The sequence below is a fragment of the Balaenoptera acutorostrata genome, chromosome X (genome assembly GCF_949987535.1).
Source record: "Balaenoptera acutorostrata chromosome X, mBalAcu1.1, whole genome shotgun sequence".
In the NCBI taxonomy this organism is placed as follows: domain Eukaryota; kingdom Metazoa; phylum Chordata; class Mammalia; order Artiodactyla; family Balaenopteridae; genus Balaenoptera; species Balaenoptera acutorostrata.
Window position 1 is genome coordinate 2,286,496 of NC_080085.1, and position 21,287 is coordinate 2,307,782.

The 21,287-nt window shown below is 44.3% G+C and overlaps 1 protein-coding gene across 2 annotated transcripts in view; it reads right to left on the bottom strand.

Moving 5' to 3' along the window:
• Positions 1-772: 772 nt before the first annotated feature.
• PRKX (protein kinase cAMP-dependent X-linked catalytic subunit) overlaps positions 773-21,287 on the bottom strand; it is an 86,015-nt gene continuing 65,500 nt past the window's right edge. For both annotated transcript variants that reach the window (XM_057538026.1, XM_057538024.1), the window contains 5 exons: positions 16,188-16,283; positions 11,184-11,241; positions 7,348-7,425; positions 3,555-3,702; positions 773-1,502 (listed from right to left, as the gene is read on the bottom strand). In XM_057538026.1, the coding sequence (XP_057394009.1) occupies positions 3,577-3,702; positions 7,348-7,425; positions 11,184-11,241; positions 16,188-16,283 (358 nt within the window). In that variant the 3' untranslated portion in view covers positions 773-1,502; positions 3,555-3,576. The remainder of the gene's footprint in view (positions 1,503-3,554; positions 3,703-7,347; positions 7,426-11,183; positions 11,242-16,187; positions 16,284-21,287) is intronic.

Consider the following 21,287-nt stretch of genomic DNA (forward strand, 5'->3'; position numbering starts at 1 on the left):
TGGGGCATACTCTGCCCCATGCCGGCTGCCCAAGGAGCTGGACCTTTCTTGGCAGGAAAAGGGGGGATGCAGGAGAGGAGATCTCGGAGATCTACTGGGTGCCTCCCTGCGGCCACTGAAGGCTCTGGAACCTACTTCTTAAATGCACAGACCTCCATGGAGAAGGCCATGGTTGGGCCCTATGATCGGATGCATAACAGGTTTGAGCAATGCTGTTTCCAGCTGAGTCACAGCCAACAGAATATGGGCGGCGCCTTTAGGTTTTCACGGCAAAGTTTAGAATCAGAAAGCAGAAGCAGAGAGTAGAGAAGGAAATGCACGAGGGACGAGACAGACACCAAGGACCTCTGCCCAGGCAGTGCTTCTGGGAAGACCCGTATTTAAACAGCAACACTCATGGCGACCCACCCAACACCTGGCTTTCCTGATCAGTGCTAAGGGGAAGGTACAGGAGAGCACGCCTCAGGGGACCCTCACCCTCACGTCCAAAGAGAAACGAATCTCACGCAATGGTTATTCCGCACAAGCCCACCAGGTCTATGAAACCAGATGGACTGAACACTGACAAGAAGAAGTGAAACTAAGCGGAAACGAGGGAGGTTCAAACACTTCCATCGTGCCTTTTCATTTCTTACTTTTCCTAAAACCAAAGGGAAAAGAAAACATTTGCATAAGTTCATTGAGCCAATACAGAAAGCTACTAGTTTGCTTTGGGAGATGCGTTTTGGTCCACGGATTTAACCTGGAATATTAATAGATAGCCATCCCCCTACAGAGTATGAAATTTTTTAATGCAATAGAGAAAATTCCTTGAATAACATTCATGGTCAATGGCTAGTCTTGCACTGAAGTTCAAACCCACATCTCCTTCCCTGTCATCCTGGATTCATGACCCAAGGCTACCAGACACAAAGCATTGAAGACATTGGATATAGACCGTCGTATGATATCTTCTTCACATATAACCATAAAATGCATATGAGATGATAAAAAATGCACATGTCATACTTTTAAAATTTGTCCCCAAGAGAATAGATTCTTGGAAAAAAAAATCGGAAACATAAACACCATAGGCTCTGGAAAGTAGGAACATTTACTTCACTGCACAATTTCCCTGCTCCAGGCACACCGTCCTTTTTATACACACACACACACGCACAGGCACAAACACAAACACACAATCTGTGGTTGTATCTGAACAAGTTCAGCTCAAACTTATAAAGTCTACGAGAAAAAAACCCCCAGGATATCCCAGTAGGAACACAAGCCTAAAAAGAAGGTAAAATCTACAACCAAACAATTTTTCAAAATGTCCTACTGTGCAGTCGATTTCCAGTTGCTTAAATAATTCTAGGTCCACAAACGTCAATGGCTCTGCAATCTCTTTATATACATCCGGGTGTATATAAATGTGGAAAAGTCCTTATCCCATTAAGAAGATGCTTCTTCAGGTCTGCCTGGGGGCAGCCATCTGTCCCGAGCAGGCTCAAATCACCCTGTTGCTGGCGTGAAATTAGACAAAGGATTTTGTTAGTTTTTAAACACCTGGGTAAAGTTTGTCATCCTAAGAACAACAACAACAATAATAGCACGAAAGAAACCAAACTTCCCTTTGGAATTCTTACTGCAAAGACCCACAAGCCTGAATTCTAAGGAGAGAAGATGCCTAACAAGAGACATGGAACAGTATTTTAAAGGTGGGTTTTTAAGGTTCTATGGTGCTGACATCCACAGAACTGGCCCCTCCTCATCCATGAGAAAGGAGATTCATCACTCAAGCAAAAACAGATCCTAGTTTCAACGTGCTTTGCTGTAGGATTATACAACCAGACAAAACATTTTATGATGAAGAAAGCTACAAGGCACAGGGAGGTGAGAGGTCCCCTGCCAGCTGTCTTCACATCCATCTCCACCTGCTGAAAAGCAGTAATCCACACAAAGATGCATGATTAAGTCACACAGCTCCAGAACATAGCTCCGGAATCCTGTAATGAAGCTGAACTTGGGTCTCACCTATGGGATTAGATTTCGCTTCATGAAAGAGTATATTCTCGCATAGAATCATCACACCTAATCGCTCAGCGGAAAATACCAGCCGGTAAAATTACTGAGATAGATTCAAATATGAATGTGTCTGGCTTTTAGAAGAAGAAAATGCAAACTGGTTGAATAAATAGAAAGCAATGTGATCATGAAATGATCTCCTGACTTCCAAAGGTTCATCAAGAATGTCATCAAATACTGCCCCTGCCATTGGTCAAAGTACATTAAAAATAATTCCAGTATAAACCTAGAAAAAAAATGATACAAATGAACTTATTTACAAAACGGAAACAGACTCACAGACACAGAAAACAAACTTATGGTTACCAAAGGGGAAAAATGGGGAGGGAATACATTAGGAGTTTGGGATGAACAGATTCACATTACTATGTATAAAATAGATAAACAACAAGGACCTACCGTATAGCACAGGGAACTATACTCAATATATTGTAAAAACTTACAATGGAAAACAATCTGAAAAAAATTTATACACATATACAACGGAATCACTTTGCTACAATATTGCAAATCAACTATACTTCAATAAAAAATAAAAATTAAAAAAATAAAAACCAACCCCTAGATACCGGGGAGAAAAATAAAACGCAATTAAACTAACTCAATAACTAACTAACTAGACTAGACCTTCAAAGTTAGAGAGTCACAGACCTTCAAAGGTTCGTGGAAATAAGAGACTCAAAATCATTTCTTTTACATCTCAAATTAACTTTAGCAAATTTCCTACGAGGTGTTCCTTTTTTAACAAAAAGAGACCCAAGAGCCCTTCTGAAAATACTTGGGAAGTACTGTGGTCTGGACCTCGGGGATTCCAGGAAGGAGGCACAAGAGCTAGGCTTCTCCAATGTGCAGGCGCACCCGTCTCCTAGGAGCCTTATTTATTGGTACACATCCTGCCCCGGCAGGTGGGTCCGGGGCGTGAGATGCTGGTGGTGAGGCCGGTGCTCTGGCCGTGCGGCCCACACACACCGGCTGTGTCTTCTGCTGCCCTGGAAAGGCCTCTGGCTGGTTCTGCTCTATCGCTCGTGCCCGAACGGGGGAGAGAAGCCCCACTCCGTCTAGGCAAGACCTCCTGCACATGAGGTTCTGTCAACCTCGCCGATTTTTAACTACTAAAAATAAAGATACACCTTGTCGGTTACCCATTTTAAATACAGCAGTGTGTACGTATTGATCCCTAACTCCCAGTGTATCCCTCCCCCCTCCCCCCGACCCTCCCCCCCTCGTAACCATAAGTTCGTTCTCTGAGTCTGTTTCTGTTTTGTAAATCAGTTCAACCAACAAGGACCTACTGTAGAGCACAGGGAACTGGGCACAATATTATGTAACAACCTAAAGGGGAAAAGAATTTGAAAAAGAATAGATACGTGTATATGTAAAAAAAGAAAGAAAGAAAGAAAGAAACAGAATTCAACCGATAAAATTAATGAATGAAATAAGAGATGCCTTGATAGTAAAAAAAAAAAAAAAAAAAAAAAAAAAAGCTATACCTTCCAGGTGGGGAGCCCACGCTCAGAAGTTCTTGAAGACTTCCAGATCTTTCTGTGACACGGGAGGGGCTACGCTCCAGTCGTTCTCGGGGTAAGCTTCGAAGTTGGAGGTGTCGCCCTCGCTGCACACTTTGGGCACGATGGGAGGCTGGGGAACAACAGGACACAACACCGTGTTACGGAGGAACAGCACGCGCCGGGATGTTACTACGCTCAGCGCACATTAGTGCACTTTGCACAGACTGTGCTTTTACAAATGGACGCCCTGCAGCAACCCTACCCTGAGCAAGTCTGCTGGGATCCTTTTTCCAACCGCACTGGCTCACTTCCCGTCTGTGTCGCATTTTGACAATTCTCACAGTTCAAACTTTTCCACGATGATGATATTTGTTATGTTGATCTGTGACCAGTGATCTTTGACGTTACTACTGAAATTGTGTTTTTGTTTTGTTTTGTTTTGTATTTTTGAATTAAGGTACGGACACTTTTTTTAGACATAGTGTGACTGTATGCTTAATAGACTACAGGATAGTATATATTGTACATAACTTAATGTTTCTTTTCTTTTTTTAAAAAAATTTTTGGCCACGCCTTGGTTTGCGGGAATCTTAGTTCCCGGATCAGGGATCGAACCCTCACCCTTGGTAGTGAAAGCACAGAGTCCTAACCACTGGACCACCAGGGAATTCCCTATACATAACTTTTATATGTGCTGCGAAACCAAAAAATTAGTGTGACTTGCTTTATTGCGGTGCTCTGGAACCAAGCTTACAGTATCTCCGAGGTCTACCCATACATCTCTCTATGTCTACAGCTTTATGTGAAAATGTAAAAAGAAATGGAAAACAACAGAGCTGCTTTTCTTTGTTTATGAACAGGAAAAGCTTGGAATTAAGATATTGCAAGTGAGGTGTCAACTATCAGACTGATGAATGCTTACGCAGTTTGAAGAATTTAGGGAGGAAGGAAGGTACCCAGCACTTGCTTCTTAAATTCTAGAATTGAGGACCACCTGGACTGCTTGTTAAATTCAGATTCCCAGGTCAGGGACATTCTGATGTAGCTGGCCCTGTGGCCACACTTCGGAAAATTCCACAAAGATGGAAAGAGCTCCAGACTTGGGTTTTATTATCTCAGAGGCCAAACCGCAATCCTGCGTTGATAAAAATGAAGGCATTGGGATTGAGAAGAGGGTCAGCAAACTTTTCCCATTAAGGGCCAGTTAGTAAAGCATTTTCTTTTTCAGGCCACGCAACTTCTGTTGCGACTACTCAGTGTTGCCATGGCAGTGGGAAAGCAGCCATCGACAATCTGTAAACAAATGGATGTGGCTATGTGCCAATAAAACTTTATTTATAAAAACAAGCAAGGGGCCAGATTTGGCCCACAGGTTGTACTTTGCTGATTCCTGCATACGTCCAACTCCAAGATTCTGTAACGCACACAGACACCAACTAGTTTTCTCTAATCCTATGAAACTGTTATGCTTTGTCCAGAGCCTTTAACGCACATGGTGAGCACCACCCCTCTCCCCTGTCCTCTGCAGGGTGCATCCTAACCTGGATGTTTCACAAGACACTTGAGGTTCAGTGATGCTAGAATCCTCAAGTCAAGCCCAGGACAAGGACCTAGATATGTCCTTGTCCAAAGTTCCGTGCTTCCTAACAGACCACAGCAAAGCAGATGCAGCTGGAGAATCCTGACAGAGCATGGGCTCCTACATGGATCCCAGGGGGAACATTTTAACTGCTATGTGGACACAGAAATGAGTCAAGTAAATTAAAAATTATTCATGTAAAAAAAAAAGAAAACCCTCTTGTCACTTGTATATTTCGGTGAGAGTATCTAAGTGCAAAGAGTATTGAGTGGTCAGCATCTCAGAAACATCAAGGAGCTTCAGGTGAAGGTGCGACGTTCCTCATCTGACTCAGAAGTTCCACACCAGAAAGGCTGATTAGTGGGGTTCACGATTTATACGCACAGCAGACAACCCCCATCCCCACATGGGCCAACCCACGCATGAATAGATCTTAGGTTGGCTCTGTAAAAGAGGTTAAGGATTTACAAAGATCTTAAAGGTCACAGAGTAAGTTTAAGGGTCACTTTTCCTTCATTCGTTCTCATTGAATTCAATAAATGAGCTATTTCTATAAACCAGGAAGCACATGGACAGAAGGCGCATGATTCTGGCTTTCAGAAACCTTCCAGCTCAGTCAATGGCTTCAGGGGAGCATCTCTATCTGGGTGGCATGTTTGGAATCACTTGATGAACTTTTAAAAAGCTATAAAAATAAAGTTACACAGAGATACCTCTTTTGAACCATCAGTTAGGCAAAACTGCAAAAGTTGTATAACTCACCACTCTTGAGCTGGGGGGAAAGAGGCATTTTTCAAAACAAGTCCTCTGGGAGCACAAAAGGATGCCATTTCTACAGAGAAGTATGTGGCAAAAGTACCAAGATTTCAAACGCATTTACCCTCTGACCCAAGGATCTCACGTCTGGAAATTCATCTTCAACACAAAAGAGATGTATGAAATTATTCCTTGTAGGAGACTGGAATCGGCATAAGTGTCTGTCAGTTGAGGTCTGGTTAAGTAAACGATGGTAGAGACATGTAAAGGAGTTCCATGCGGTTTAAAAAGAACGAGAAGGCTATTCAGGCATATGGGAAGATCTCGAGGTTGTATCGTTAAATGAAAAAAGCACAATTAGAATAGTGCATGCGTAACTGTAGGTTTTGTGTTTTTTAAAAAAGGGAGGAGGACTTCCCTGGTGGTCCAGTGGCTAAGAATCCGCCTTCCAATGCAGGGGACACAGGTTCGAGCCCTGGTCAGGGAACTAAGATCCCACATGCCGCGGGGCAACTAAGCCTGCGTGCTCTAGAGCCTGCGTGCCACAACTAGAGAGCCCGTGTGCCACAACTACTGAGACCGAGTGCTCTGAAGCCCTTGCACCACAATAGAGAGCCTGCGTGCCGCAACTAAAGACCCGACACAGCCAAATAAATAAATAAATAAAAACAAATACTTTTTTTTAAAAAGGGAGAAAATAAGCCTATGTATATCCACCTGGGTTCACATTAACCTAAAGAAACTTTTAAAGGATACACAGAAAAATCTAATAAAAGTGGTTACGTACAGCCAGCTGGGAGGGGACAGCCTGGCCACGTACGCCTATTAATATTGACTTGGTTTTTGAACAACGCGAATACATTACCTAGGCAATTTTGTAAGTCAGTGTACTAGAATAAAATACATAAAAGTTAAAACCTTGAACAAAATGAATATCAGCTCCACCCCTAGAGTCTGGGCTGGGGGCCAGGCATTAGCATTTTTTAAGTCTCTCCACTGGCGCCCAAGTGCAACGTTGAAAACATCGCTATTGAGGATACCCGTCGATAACATATTCAGTTCAAAGAAAGATGAGCCTGAGAATACTTTCCATCTCATCCACCACCATCACTGTGCCACATCCGTCCATCAGTACGAGACATACGTCCTACCTGTGTCATTCCCCCTTAGAAAGGGAACAGATGACATTCATCATAGTCTCAGAGCTAGGGAGGGATGCAGCCAGTTCTCCAAAAATCCAACTGCAAAAGCCGGGGTCTTAACCCCCCATTAGGTGACTCTTCAGCTGAGCTCTCCCCTGAATAGGGAACCTGGCTTGTTAACGATGTGGGATGGTTGCTTGTGTCGAATCAATTCATTATGTGTCCATCCTAAGTAAGTGAGTGTCCAGGAGAGCTCCAGGCTGCCCAGGTACGAACTGCCCGTTTACATATGTCGTACCTTCAGTTTCCTTTCTGGGACAGCCTCCCAGTCTGTGGTCCAGAACCACCGATGCCGTTTCACGTCTTCTGCTCCGTTCTTCAAAAGAAACACGCATCGTCAGTGAACAGAAGGTTGACAGGATAGCAAAGAAAATATCCCAAAAGAATCTCTACACGATTCCCTACAGAGAAAAACAAGAGTTTGCTATGTTTTGAATCACTCTCCCCAGAGTGTGAGCTATTAGGGAAAACTACAGATGAAGGCATTTGAGTTTCATTTGCTTTCCTTCATCGCAGAAAGAAATCCAGTCCCAAGGTTCACGTGTATACTGCTCTGGACCACAAAGACCGAAGTAGAATTATGGTTCAGCCTCTTGACATAAAATTAGACTGACACACGGTCAGGTCTGAGTTTGACACCTGTTTTCATCTTGACAATTTCCTCAGGTGAAATTACGCTCATTTTAGAAACATATAAACTGAGATTCATTAAATGATGTCATTTGCTCTGTATTGCCCAGCGAGTAAGTCTATAACTCAAACTGAGGATGTCAAATTTCAGAGATTTTAACAACTACCCAATGTTGCCTCTCAATTAACAACGTGTACAGCACAGGGAACGCTGCTCTATACTCCGTAACAACCTATATGGGAATAGAATCTAAAAAAGCGTGGATGCATGCATATGTACTCACTTTGCTATACAACTGAAACTAACACAACACTGTAAATCAACTCTACTCCAAAAAAAATTTTTAAAAAAACAACAACACAAAAACCAATGTGTACTAAGGTCTGTCTAGTTCATCCTCGGCTGTGGTGTCAACAGCTGGACGGGAGACACCACCAGCACCAGGACCTCTGAAAATCCCTTCCAAGTTCTCAGCCTTCAGCTGCACCCTTCTTCTCCCTTTTTACGACACTTGTAGCAACTTTTTAATCAATTAAATGTGTGAAGTTATAAGACAGAAACATGTGAAGTCTGTGACACAGGAGCCAGTGCATCTGAAGTTAACTTTATAAAACGTGTATCAGTTCATACTTTTTAAAGTTTTAAATGACTTATCCTCAAAAAAGAGAATTCTCTGTAACCATATCTCCAAGAGGAAGGAGACGGGGATGTCAATGTTTTCTACTTTTCTCCAGTCCTATTATTTTGAAAACTCTTTTTCTTTTCCTATTTCTTTCCATCCATATGTAAGTCCAATAATGACATCTGATGAGTGTTACCTTGAGGGATGCTGAGAGAAGGTAAATAAGACTGAAGGTTTACTCCCTAAAAGTTCAAACTCAGTATGGATACTAAGGTATTATGATATCTGGATAGATGACAGAGAGATAGATATAGATGATGGTAGATGACAGATGATGAGCTATTTAGATAGATCACTGATAGATACATTTATAGATGATAGATGAAAGTTAGGTAGATAGGTGTTCAATAGATAACAGACAGACAGATGATAGGTGATAGATACACAGGTAGGTAGATGATAGAGATAAACTGATAATGGAGAGATAGATAAATGAGATATCTAGATAGATGATTGATAGATGATGGATATATAGGTAGATAGATGATGGAATATGATTGATAGACATATAGATAGACATAGATGATAGATAGATACAACAAATACACAAAGAAGTGAAAGAGAAAGTAAGTGCTAGAAACTTTCCAAGTGTGGAGGACAGAGCAGTGTCCATAGAGGATGAAGGAGTTAAACACAATGGTCTGTTTTGGAAGAAAAAAGAGAAACACTCCAAACGAAGGAGCACCAGCAGGAGAAAACCAGCCAGGTATTGGATGAACAACTACCCTGTTTCACAGATTTGTTCCTTTCACCAGTGATATCCAACCACTTAGCGTTTACTCCCCTCCTTAAGGACCTGAACACTTGAGCCAATGTCCGTGAGTAGCCTTAACTAGCCAACCAATTTAACTAGTTATGGATTGAACTGTGCTCCCCACGAAAGGACATGTTGAGGTCCTAATCCTCAGCACCTGTGAATGTAACTTTATTTGGAAACAAGGTTTCTGTAGATGTAAACACGTCAGGATGAAGTCATGCAATGACAGCGTCCTTACAAGAGACAGAAGAGGAGAGACCCAGATACAGAGGAGAAGCCCCAGGAAGACAGAGGCAGAGACGGGAGGGAGGCGGCCACAAGCCCAGGGACGCCTGGAGCCCCCAGAAGCTGGAAGAGGTGGGAAGGACCCTCCCCTGGAGCCTCTGGAGGGAGCTCAGCCCTGGGACACCTCGACCTCAGACGTCTGGTCTCCAGGATGGGGGAGGATGGATTCCTGTGGCTTTAAGCTCACGGTTTGTGGTCCTTTGTTACAGCCGCCCCAGGAAATGAACACACCCACATAAACAGAGGGCCCCAAGAGATCTGCGGGGTTCAGGTCTCACACACAGGTCTACTTTGTCCCTCAAGACTGCAACTGGCAGGGTCAATGCACTGGTCCATGTCTAAGTTTATCCACAGACATCCAGAGCTAGAAACAGCTAAGAAGATGTCTCTGGTTTGTCTCAAACTCAGCAGTGCCAAAACAGAACCAAGACAGGCATATACAATATCATAGTTTATACAAGTCAGTTCCTTACACATATTTCCCTCCAGATGAAAAGTTTGACAAAATCGCACATGGTGTACAACTTTCAAAATGATGATTAATTCACATACAAACCTGCACATGCATGTTTATAGCAGCACTATTCCTAACAGCCAAAAAGTGGAAACAGCCCAAGTGTCCATGGATGGATGGATGGATGGGTGGATGGATGGATGGATGGATGGGTGGATGGATGGATGGGTGAATGGATGGATGGATGGATGGATGGATGGGTGGATGGATGGATGGGTGGATGGATGGATGGGTGGATGGATGGGTGGGTGGATGGATGGATGGATGGATGGATGGGTGGGTGGATGGGTGGATGGATGGATGGATGGATGGATGGATGGATGGGTGGATGGGTGGGTGGATGGGTGGATGGATGGATGGATGGATGGATGGGTGTGTGGATGGATGGGTGGATGGATGGATGGGTGGATGGATGGATGGGTGGATGGATGGGTGGATGGATGGATGGGTGAATGGATGGATGGATGGATGGATGGATGGGTGGATGGATGGATGGATGGATGGGTGGATGGATGGATGCGTGGGTGGATGGATGGATGGATGGATGGGTGGATACACAGCATGGGGTCCATCCACACAGTGGAATATGACTCAGCCATGAAAAGGAGTGAAGCTCTGACACAGGCTACCATGTGGATGGACCCTGAACACATAATGCTCAGTGAGAGAAGCCAGACACAAAAGGTCATGCTTTGCATGATTCCATTTTCATGAAAGCTCAGAATGGGACAATCTATAGAGACAGAAAGTAGCCCAGTGGTTGCCTACCTCCAGGAGGGATAGAAGGATGGAGAGGTGATAGCTACAGGATACGGGTTTCTTTTGGAAGGGATGAGCATGGTCTTTAAAACTGCGGTGATGGTTGCACAATTTTGCAAATACATTACAAGCCATCCGACTGTCCACTTTAAACGGGTAAACTGGATGGTATGTGAATTAGACCTCGATAATGTTGTTTAAAAATATAAAACTAAATAAAGTCATGATTCGTAACCTATAGATCACTGTTGAGTCACTGGCTCCTTTGGAGAGAGGAGGAGATGGGGTACAGACCCAGTTTGATTCTGCATGCCCCAGAAACCCAGATTTGGAATTTGACCAATGACTGAATATGAACGTTCTGCCTTTGTTGAAGTGTGTGAAGTCAAATGATTTTATGGTATTATAATGAATACCACTTAATGTATACGGATGGAAACACTCACCTTCATGTTTCCCAATCTCCTTGTTCTGTCGACAACAAGCAATTTCTTAATGAGGTCTCTGTTTGGGAGAAGGCGACAAAAACACAGACATGTTGATATGGACCCATGCAAACACAGCAGGTCAACAGCAATAAAATCCAGACCGTACAACGTGGACACTGGAGCAATGGTTCACACTGGCTGAACGCTTTCTAACGCTTCTTTCTAACCATTATGCGTTCCTAAATAATTTCTGCGACGCAAAGTTGCGAGAGGGACCTAGCTGAGGGGAAGAGGTTGATTAAATACCGTACAGAAGAATAGCCTTTGAACGTGACCAGCAGCAAGAGAAAATGTGCCTGCCCTGGGGATGGTGAGGCTTCATTTCAAATATACAAGTCAGGCCATCCCTGCCGACTGCACGACATGTGCTTTTACCAAAATCGATGGTCTCGCTTTGCCCTGTGGGTCTGCTTACCTGTGGGATTCTTGTCTGGCCATCCCTGCCTTCCTGTAAGCATGTAAACTTATTGGATCCCTTTCGTGTGTGCTGGTTCACTTAGATCCTCCTTCTAAATAGCAGACGGGGGACTTCCCTGGTGGTCCAGTGGTAAAGAATCCACCTTCCAATGCAGGGGACACGGGTTTGATCCCTGGTCAGGGAACTAAGATCCCACGTGCCGCGGAGCAACTAAGCCTGCGTGCTACAACTACCGAGCTCACACGCCTCAACTAGAGAGAAGCCTGCACGCTGCAACAAAGACCCCATGCACTGCAACAAAAGATCCCGCATGCCTCGACAAAGATCCCGTGTGATGCAACTAAGACCCGACACAGCCAAAAATAAATTAAATAAATAAATAATCTTGTTTAAAAATAAATAAATAAATAGCAGACAGTATCAGAATACAGCAGGACGGTCAACTAAGATGGGAGACTGGAGATGGTTTTCAAGACTTCCAGAAGATGGGCTAGTTCTCAGAGTAACAGTTAAGGAAGTAAAAAGTATAATGTGTGTGTTTAAGTATCTAATACGCTGAGTATGCTGTGTATAATAATATCCAGGGACTTCAAGCATATAAGGATGTTTTCTAGGACAATCAAAAACCCCCGACTCAGCTTTAAGCATCTCAGCTTTTCTGAATCCAACGATGCCCCGGGGTGAGCAGCACAAACCCAGGCTCCAGCTACGCCCTGGGCGCTGTGACCAGCTAAGGAGGCTCAGGTGCGTCAGGTGATAAATATGAGGGGCCAGGGACCCAGGGTTCCTCACATCTGGACTGTGAAATCTCCCAGGTTCCTACTGATGTCAAACTCTGTCAAGGCCTAACTGTAACACAGAGTTTCCCAACACTGTGCATCCTTAAGTAGAACTGGAGTCCTTCTAGACGTTTTCCCAAAATCCATCTCAAAGAGAAACCCGAGAACACTGGCTCACCTAAGGCTAGGATTGAGCCTTAAGGCTAGGATTTTGATGTGTCCATCGAAAACAGAGGAAATTTACTCTTGCGCAAGGCAGAGGGATACAAGAGCGTTGAGAAATTAAGGTACCTTTCCCATACTTAGTGAGTTTCCCCTTCATTATTTTGACATACCAAAGAAACAAACCAAAAAAAAAACAAGGTCACCAAACACCACACTCCCAAAACATCCCCAAATCCATGTGTTTTTTCTTCTTTTTTCCTATTACTTACAGCACTCTCAGCCCTATGAGTGCATATCCTTAAAGCTGCCTGTCCCAGAATTACAAGAAAATCAAAGACTTATTTAATATATAAAATTAGATCTTTGCAAAACAGCTCGATCCTGAAGGCAAAAGGTGCAAAGGAAAAGGGGCCACCCGATATGGGAAAGCCACGTAGGAACTCTGCAAGCGTCCAAGACGTGACAGGTGGACACGTCCACCCTGGAATGGCTGTGAGTCCACTGGCAAGCCCTTGATTCACCGAGGCTGAAATTCTGAATCCTACTGACTCCCCGGGTACCAGCTGGCTTCTCCTTGACCACTTTCAGACACAGAGAAACACCTGTAAATATATATGAGTTCTATACCAAGTTAGCACCAAGCCCCAAAGCTTTTACTTCCTTCTCAATTATATGTATGCCTGCAAGGAATCTAAAGCTTCATCCAAGGAGACATTTGCCCAGGCCAACACGCTGACACGGTCCAATGCCGAGGTTGCAGGAACCCACAAAGGACCTGAAAAACTTCAGTCAAAATTCTACCCTCAGGGTCACCTGGTGACAGTCATTTGGGTAAGAAATGACTCCTTACGGTTCTCCTTCTCAGCCAACGTATGAAGATCTAGGCAAAAACGTGAAGAAGTAAAATTTTACTCAACTACGATCTGCCGTCGTCAAGGGCAGCAAAGGGTCCCAGGTTCCTGCCCTTGCTGAGCCCCCTCATTGGGGATGTGAGAGGAAGTGCCTGGAGCTGCCTGCGTGAAATCTAACCCTAACCCTAACCCTATCCCCAACCCCTAACCCCTAACCCTAACCCTAATCCCTAACCCTAACCCTAACTAACCCTAACCCTAACCCCAACCCCTAACCCTAATCCCTAACCCTAACCCCAACCCCTAACCCTAATCCCTAACCCTAACCCTAAGGATTCCAGAACAGCCTCTGCTGCTTCTCTCTTGAAAGTAAACTATGCGAAAAAGACGGGAGTTGGCAGGAGACCACAGGGAGATTATGCTTAGGTTTGTTCTCTTTCTATACCATCTTCTTGTTCACAAAACGTTGGAAACGTACTCAATATATGAACATGAGCGTAAAAAAGAATGAAATTGTGCCCTCTGCAGTAACGTGGATGGACCTAGAGATGATCATACTAAGTGAAGTCAGTCAGAAGAGAAAGACAAATACCACATGATAGCACTTATATGTGGAATCTAAAAGATGATACAGGGACTTCCCTTCCAGTGGGGAGGGCTCTGCACTTCCAATGCAGGGGGCATGAGTTCAATCCCTGGTCAGGGAACTAAGATCCTACATGCTGTGCACTCACAGACACAGAAATCAAACTTATTGGGAAAGGGGGTGGGGGGAGGGATAAAGTAGGAGTTTGGGATTAGCAGATACACACGACTATATATAAAATAAACAACGAGGACCTACTATATAGCATAGGGAATTATATTCAATATCTTGTAATAACCTATAATGGAAAAGAATGTGAAAAAGAATTTATATGTATATAAATATATGTGTATATGTATAACCAAATCACTTTGCTATACACTTGAAACTAACACAATATTGTGAATCAACTATACTTCAATAAAACAAAATGGATAAAAAAAATTGTGGTAAAATAGAAATAAAATTGACTATTTTAACCATTGAAAATACATATATTAACATAAGCAAATAAATGACCTAAGATTTATGGATCTCCCCTTCTCTTGGGGAAACATCTCCTGGAAGAATTTAAGTCCTTCCTTGAAAGAGGAAGGGGATCCAGTCTGATGATCTTCTGTGTTGCCATCACAAGTTTACAGAAGAAGTAAGCAGACTACGAGGGCACAGGAGGTAGTTCATCCTTATCTTGCTTGGAGCACGTGCACCCACGGCAACAGCGAAGTCATACCCATCGCGGGCAGGTCCCGCCAACATGCAGCGGGTGTTTACAAGCCCCAGGTGTACCCAGGAGAATTCCAGGGAGTCTACAGGGGCCATCAACTAGCAGTGCCCATGGTGTGAGTAGGCGCTAACCTGATCAAATCATTGGTCAATCGTTGATACATTTATAACTCAACTTTATTTTTTTCTCTTTATTTTGTCTTCTCTTAATACCCTCCCCCTGCCCTTCCTCATCCCTCCCCACCCCTCCCCTATAACTCAATTTTTAAGGTGTTTTGCCATCCATTCGAAACAACGTCACTCAACACTGATGGGATTTGGAGCCTGGGAGAGAAATCCTAGACCGCATTTCTTCATTTCTTTCTAGAGCAACAGAATTTTGAGTGCTGTATTCCCCGTGTCACCTTACTGTCGGACCATTCATGACACAGAAGTCCCCCTTCCGGATAATTTATGTCTAACTGGAGTCTCCTTTTCTTGCTAAAATCTTTTAAAACCTAGCTGGTGGGTCAAACACGACACAAGCTCCAGCCCACACGAACCAAGAGGAATACCATCCGTGAATCATACTGAGAATCTCGATTTAAGGTTAAGTACATTGATCACTAAGAAACAAAACCAGATGCAGCCAGTGGCCCCAGGAGCCGATCACTGTCATGTAATAAGTTTTCTCTGAACTTAATTTCCACAGGTTACTTTTAAAATATGTAGCAAAAAAGAGAGAGGAGTTTAGTTCTCAACTGAACACAATTAACCCCATTTGGGGATCAGGAGGGGTTTGGAGCACCTATCAATGTATCTGGGAAATACGGTACAACAACTGGAAATTAGGACTTACAATGGTGCAAATGGCTAAAAGCTGACACACAGAGCAAGGTCGTCGGAAAACCTAAAGCATTCTTATCTTTTAAAAAATTTAGTTTTTTCCCCCATTGCCACAAAAATGCACACCCAAGGTTTAACACTGAAGCAATGCAAAAGTTCTTGAAACAACGAGGGCGTAACTCAAAATTCTAGCAGGAAAAAGGACTTCAAGAATGAAAATAATTTAAGCAGGAGAGAAAAGATAAACTCTGCTAAAGCCATCAACACTTGTGCCAACCGCAACACTAGCTGGGAGGAAGGACACCCTTCTTGTCAAATAACAAAACGGCTCTCTTATTAAATATGATAACAAATGCCTTTATTCGCTAATTGTAAGTGTCATTTATTTCAAACGGTATAAAATAGGGCTGAGAGTCACTAAAAGGTGAAGTCTCATCCCAGCAGAGTCATGAAAACCCTTTCCCTTTTGGTGGAAAAAATGACCGGTCAAAACAGCTTCAGCCCAGCATAGAGAAAAACACAGGATGGTACCCCGCTCGGCAGATGCCATAACTGGGGTTTCTTAGATGCTTTAAAAATAAACACACCCGATGAGGAGGGAAACGGTTTACTTACTTGACACTGAAGTCCAAATGTCTGGGGAAATCTATCTTGCCTGCAAGAATTTTTTGGTAAATGCCAAATGCGTTGTCATCAAAAAACGGAGGAAACCTGTTAGAAACATAAACATCTATTTTTAGTGGCGAGCAAGTGTGGAAAACATCCCTGCTTTGTAAGGATGACTCTTCCTGCCTGAGCCGGGCAGAACAGAATTTATTTCACGGCAGCTCTTTCCTCCCACCCTGGAGTCCATGGATGGCTCGAGACCAGCTTCGAAGAGACGGTTCCAAGAGGCCAAGCGTGAAGCACTGCAGCCCAAGTACAGAGGATGGACCAGCAAAGAAAAGGCAATGACCGTGAGGCCATCTGACCGACTATGAGGTCACTAGGGTGACATTAAAAATGTCTCCCCAACTGGACCATGAGTGGACCTCTTTGTATCCTTCCTGCATATGGGAGTGTGTAGCACACAGTAGGTGCTCAATAAGTGTACACAGGCCAAATGTAAGAGGATAGGTTACACTGTATCATATTTTTTTTGGCTCAAGTACTTCATAACTTTATAGAAGCCAATATGTGAATCTCCACAGTCGATGAATTCACCTCCATCCTACTTTGGGAGGTGAGTGACAGCAACGCTGGTTTCCAGTTCGCGATTTTAGGCACAAAGATCTACACTAGGGGTTGGCCAATGATGGCCCACAGCCTCTTTTTGCCAGTAAAGTTGTACTGGCTCACGGCCATGCCACACACTGATGTAGCATCTGCAGCAATGTGACCACAATTAAAGACTATAGTCCAGTTATAGAAACTAACAGACCTATCCTTTCTAATATCTGGAAATAGAAAAACAAAAAAACGTGACAGAAGCTAAAGAAGAAATACACTTACAACTGCCAAGACCAAGAAAAATCCAAGAAACTCTAGAAGTAAACCACTAAATATATACTAGATAGCCACACGTCCCTGGGCACAAGGTATACTTTTGATATTTCCTCAGAGTGCTCAAGGCAAAGACCTTCAACTCGAAAGCATAACCTCTATTTAGTTTCCTTAAAAGGAGGTCTTCTAATTCCGTAGAATAAGCAATGGAAATATAAAGGGGAGTTTTCAAATGATGGTCTGATTGATGATGGCAAATCTCAATGATCAAAAATAATTCTCGTGTTGATTCCAAATCAACTCCTCATGTTTTTTTTAAAGAGAAACAGTGTATCATGGGTGGAATGGTGGCCTCCAAAGTTACATCCATGTCCCCAACCCGACGACCTTAAATGGGACCTTATACGGAAACAGAGTTTTTGCAGATGTGATGCAGTGAAGGGTCTGAGATCAGGTCCTCCTGGATGAGGGTGACTCTACATCCAATGACAGGGTCCTTCTAAGACACAGAAGAGGAGAGACACAGACACAGAGGAGAAGCCCTGTGAAGATGAAGGCAGAGACGGGAGGGAGGCGGCCACAAGCCCAGGGATGCCTGGAGCCCCCAGAAGCTGGAAGAGGCAGGAAGGACCCTCCCTGGAGCCTCTGGAGGGAGCACGGCCCTGGGACACCTTTATCTCAGACGTCTGGTCTCCAGAACTGGGGTAGGATGAATTCCTGTTTTAAATGCCCCAGTTTGTGGAAATTTGTTACGGCCGCCCCAGGAAACCAATACACAAATATATCACAGAGAAGAGAGAGTTGAAAAATATTTAAAAAATAAAGAACAGAAATATGAAGTACAAAAATAGAAATGAATGGGAAAGTGGAAGGAAAAGAGGTAGGTTCCTCAGAAAAATGGAAGATTCTAAATAAATGTAGAAATGCAGCTGCGTGCAGCATAAAATAGCCTTTTTCCCTTATGTGATACTTTCGTTCCTCAGCTTTACACTTGGGCGTGAATAGGAGCACAGAGTCCGTAAGACCACAGCTGTACCTCTTGGGGTCACTGGCTGTTATGGTCTCATAACTACAACTACTCTGGCCAGTTGTGCTTCCAGAGTGACCAGCTTCCACGGACTGAGAAACTAGCCAGGCCGGGAGACACCCAACCCTCGCCAACCGTGAACGCCTTGAAGCTCATAAATCCCAAGCTAGCCCTTCACGTGCGTCAGGAGTTTCCGCTAACAATGGTTGGGGGAGTCCTATTCCTGTCTTGGGTGGTGGCCCTGTCTGAGTACATCCAGCTGTATGATTTCACTGGGGGAAACAGATACACATTCAGAAACGGGACCAGGGGAAAATGTGTCATACATACCTACCCACGTTCATGGAGAATATGACACGCAGTACTCTGGAGTAGCTGGCATTACACGACACTATCATGGGGAAGGTATGTTAGCAGTAGTTTAACGAGCGGAAAAAACAATAATAAGTGAGCACTGACAGATCTTGCCTGAAGGAAAAAGCACGGAGAAGGCGTATCGGAGAACTCGGCGTGTGGAAAGTAGCCAAAGAAAGTGCCCTCAAATCTCTGTCTTTAATCCAACAGAATCCTTCCAATTCTTAATAAACGGTGCTCATCATACAGAAGTGGGCGTCATATGCACCTTCACATTGTCCATGGTGAGGTGTAGTCAGAAGGACAGCCTGATCTTCCCCATGAAGGCAGGCTCCAGAATTTCGTCGGAAAAATGCATGCCAGTTTTGCCATTTTCTCCATCATCTACCTGTGATCCTTTTTATAGATACCTTCGACCTACCTAAATCTTCCAGTAAAAAAAGTGGATTGTCCAGAAACAGGCGTCATCGTTGTTGCGACCTCGTGTTCGTCATCAGACCCCCAGAGACCCCTGTTACAAAATGATGGTCCTGGGACGTCCCCAGTGGTCCAGCGCTTAAGACTCCATGCTTTGGACTGCCCTGGTGGCGCAGTGGTTAAGAATCCACCTGCCAATGTAAGGGACACGGGTTCGAGCCCTGGTCCGGGAAGACCCCTCATGCCGCGGAGCAACGAAGCCCGTGCCCCACAACTACGGAGCCTGTGTTCTAGAGCCCGTGAGCCACAACTACTGAGCCCGCGCGCCTAGAGCCCGTGCTGATTCCTCAGAAAAAGGGGCAAGAACAAAGTATTGGGCCAAGAAACACTGGGGCAGACTGTAGCGTGAGAGAGAGTCCTGGGGCACCGTACCTTTGGCATGGCAGCCGTGATTCTCAAAGTGGGGTCCCAGGGAATCCTCGGGTTCCTTGAGGCCTTTTCAGGAGCTTTGTGACATCTTTTTTCTAACTATAAATCTGAATATGGCTGCATTTTCGTCATATACCTCAACCAAAACAACGAATCACACCAGACAGAGTGTGAGAGAAGGGAAGAACGCACTGGCCCACAATTAAGCTGGACATAAAAGAGACTAATGAACATGTGAAACAACGTCACTCTTTTCTCTAAATATTTTTAATACTAGGAAATAGGTATATTTTTCATTAAAAATTTGATTTATGTTAACCATTAGTTTATCACCTTATGTATAAGATATGCTTTTACGTATAAACTTATATACTTATATAATCTCAGTTTAATTTTCAAATGTGGTAAACGTTGACAGATATAACCTACATCAATGAGAGCTCTTTGGGGTCGATACTAACATTTAGGAGCGTTTTCATAACTTTTAGGAAGGGAGTAACTTTTAGGGTAGACGGTTATTGAAAACTTTTAGGGTCCTGCGGCAGAAATGTTTTGAGAACCACTGCACCGCAGCTAACGTTCCACATGGGTGCAGCTCCAAATGCAGACAAGTTCCACCTTCCTGAAAAACAGGCGTGGGACTGAACTCTCCACATGGGTGGATATGAAAGGAGCAGATGATTGAAGACATCAGGGCTGAGCTGGTGCTCCTGGGAAAGCCCACGAATGGGCCACCTCTCTTCAATCCAACCGAAACATTTCTCACTCGATGAAAATAAAACCCCCGTTATGACATGCTCTCATACCTAATCACGTGGCTGGTTGGACTCAACAAATGTGCTTCTTGTACTTCATGAAACATTTCAACCACCAACGAAAGCAATAAGCAAACAGACAAGACAGAGTCTAGTCTGATCTTGCCAAAGGTGCCAAAACAGAAAATGGAAATCCAACAAGCACGCGGGAGACGGGGACTTGGAAGAAAAGGCCATCTCCACCGTCTATGTCCTAACTCCCTCCCACGCGCCACCAAAGGCGTCTGGGTTCAAGGGGGTGAGAAGAGCAGCTTGCACCATCCAGTGATCTCGTGGGCAACTCACACACGGAACCAGATGGTTTCAGACCCACTGGGCGCTCCAGAGAGAACGGGAAAGGGGTGCTGGGGCAGGGCGAGGGTGGGAGCTGCGGAGGAGGGCTCTGAGGGCAGGTTACAGGTGAGCCTGAATCGTGAGGACCAGAACAGAAGGGACCAGCCGGGGGGGACGCCCTCAGGAGGCTGGCAGAGAGAGGAACAGCAATGCCTCGCGGGGTGCTGGAGGGACAGCGGGAAGGCCTGCGAGCCCAGGAGAGGGGCCAGGCCTCCGTCTAGGGTGGGCAGATCTTGTACAGACCGACTCAGAGCCTCGTATAATGAGGGGCTCCGGGTCTTTCCCCTCGAGGGCTGCTAGGGAGAAGGGCGCGGCTGGCTGGTGCTGGGGAGGGACCCCTCCAGTGGCTGCCAGGGGAAGGTGTCACAGGCAGGCGCAGGGGCAGCTGGAGGAGACATGAGGACACTCGGGGCTGGTCCAGGCGAGAGCGGAGGCTGGCCAGACTTCGGGGACAGCCCAGGGTCAGCCGGGCGTGCAGTGTGGGCAGGGACGGATGGCTCTGAAAATACCACCCAGACAAGCCTGCCGCTAACTGGAAATGTGGAAAACAAAACTATGCTGACTGCGAACAAACAGTTCCCTTTTATGAAATGCAATGTTCAGCTTATGGTATTCTGGGTTAGGAGAGGGTTTTGGTTATTAATCTCCAATTATTCTAATAATAGGACCTAGATTCTAATTACATTATTTTCTACTGAATTCCTAATATTCTCTGAGAACACTAGAAATACTGTATGGCTAACATTCTACTGAAATAGAATATTTTCTAATATTCTAATATTTTAATATATTACATCCCAATAGTAATTAGAATATTATTTTAATATATTATATCCTAATAGTATCTTAGTTACTATT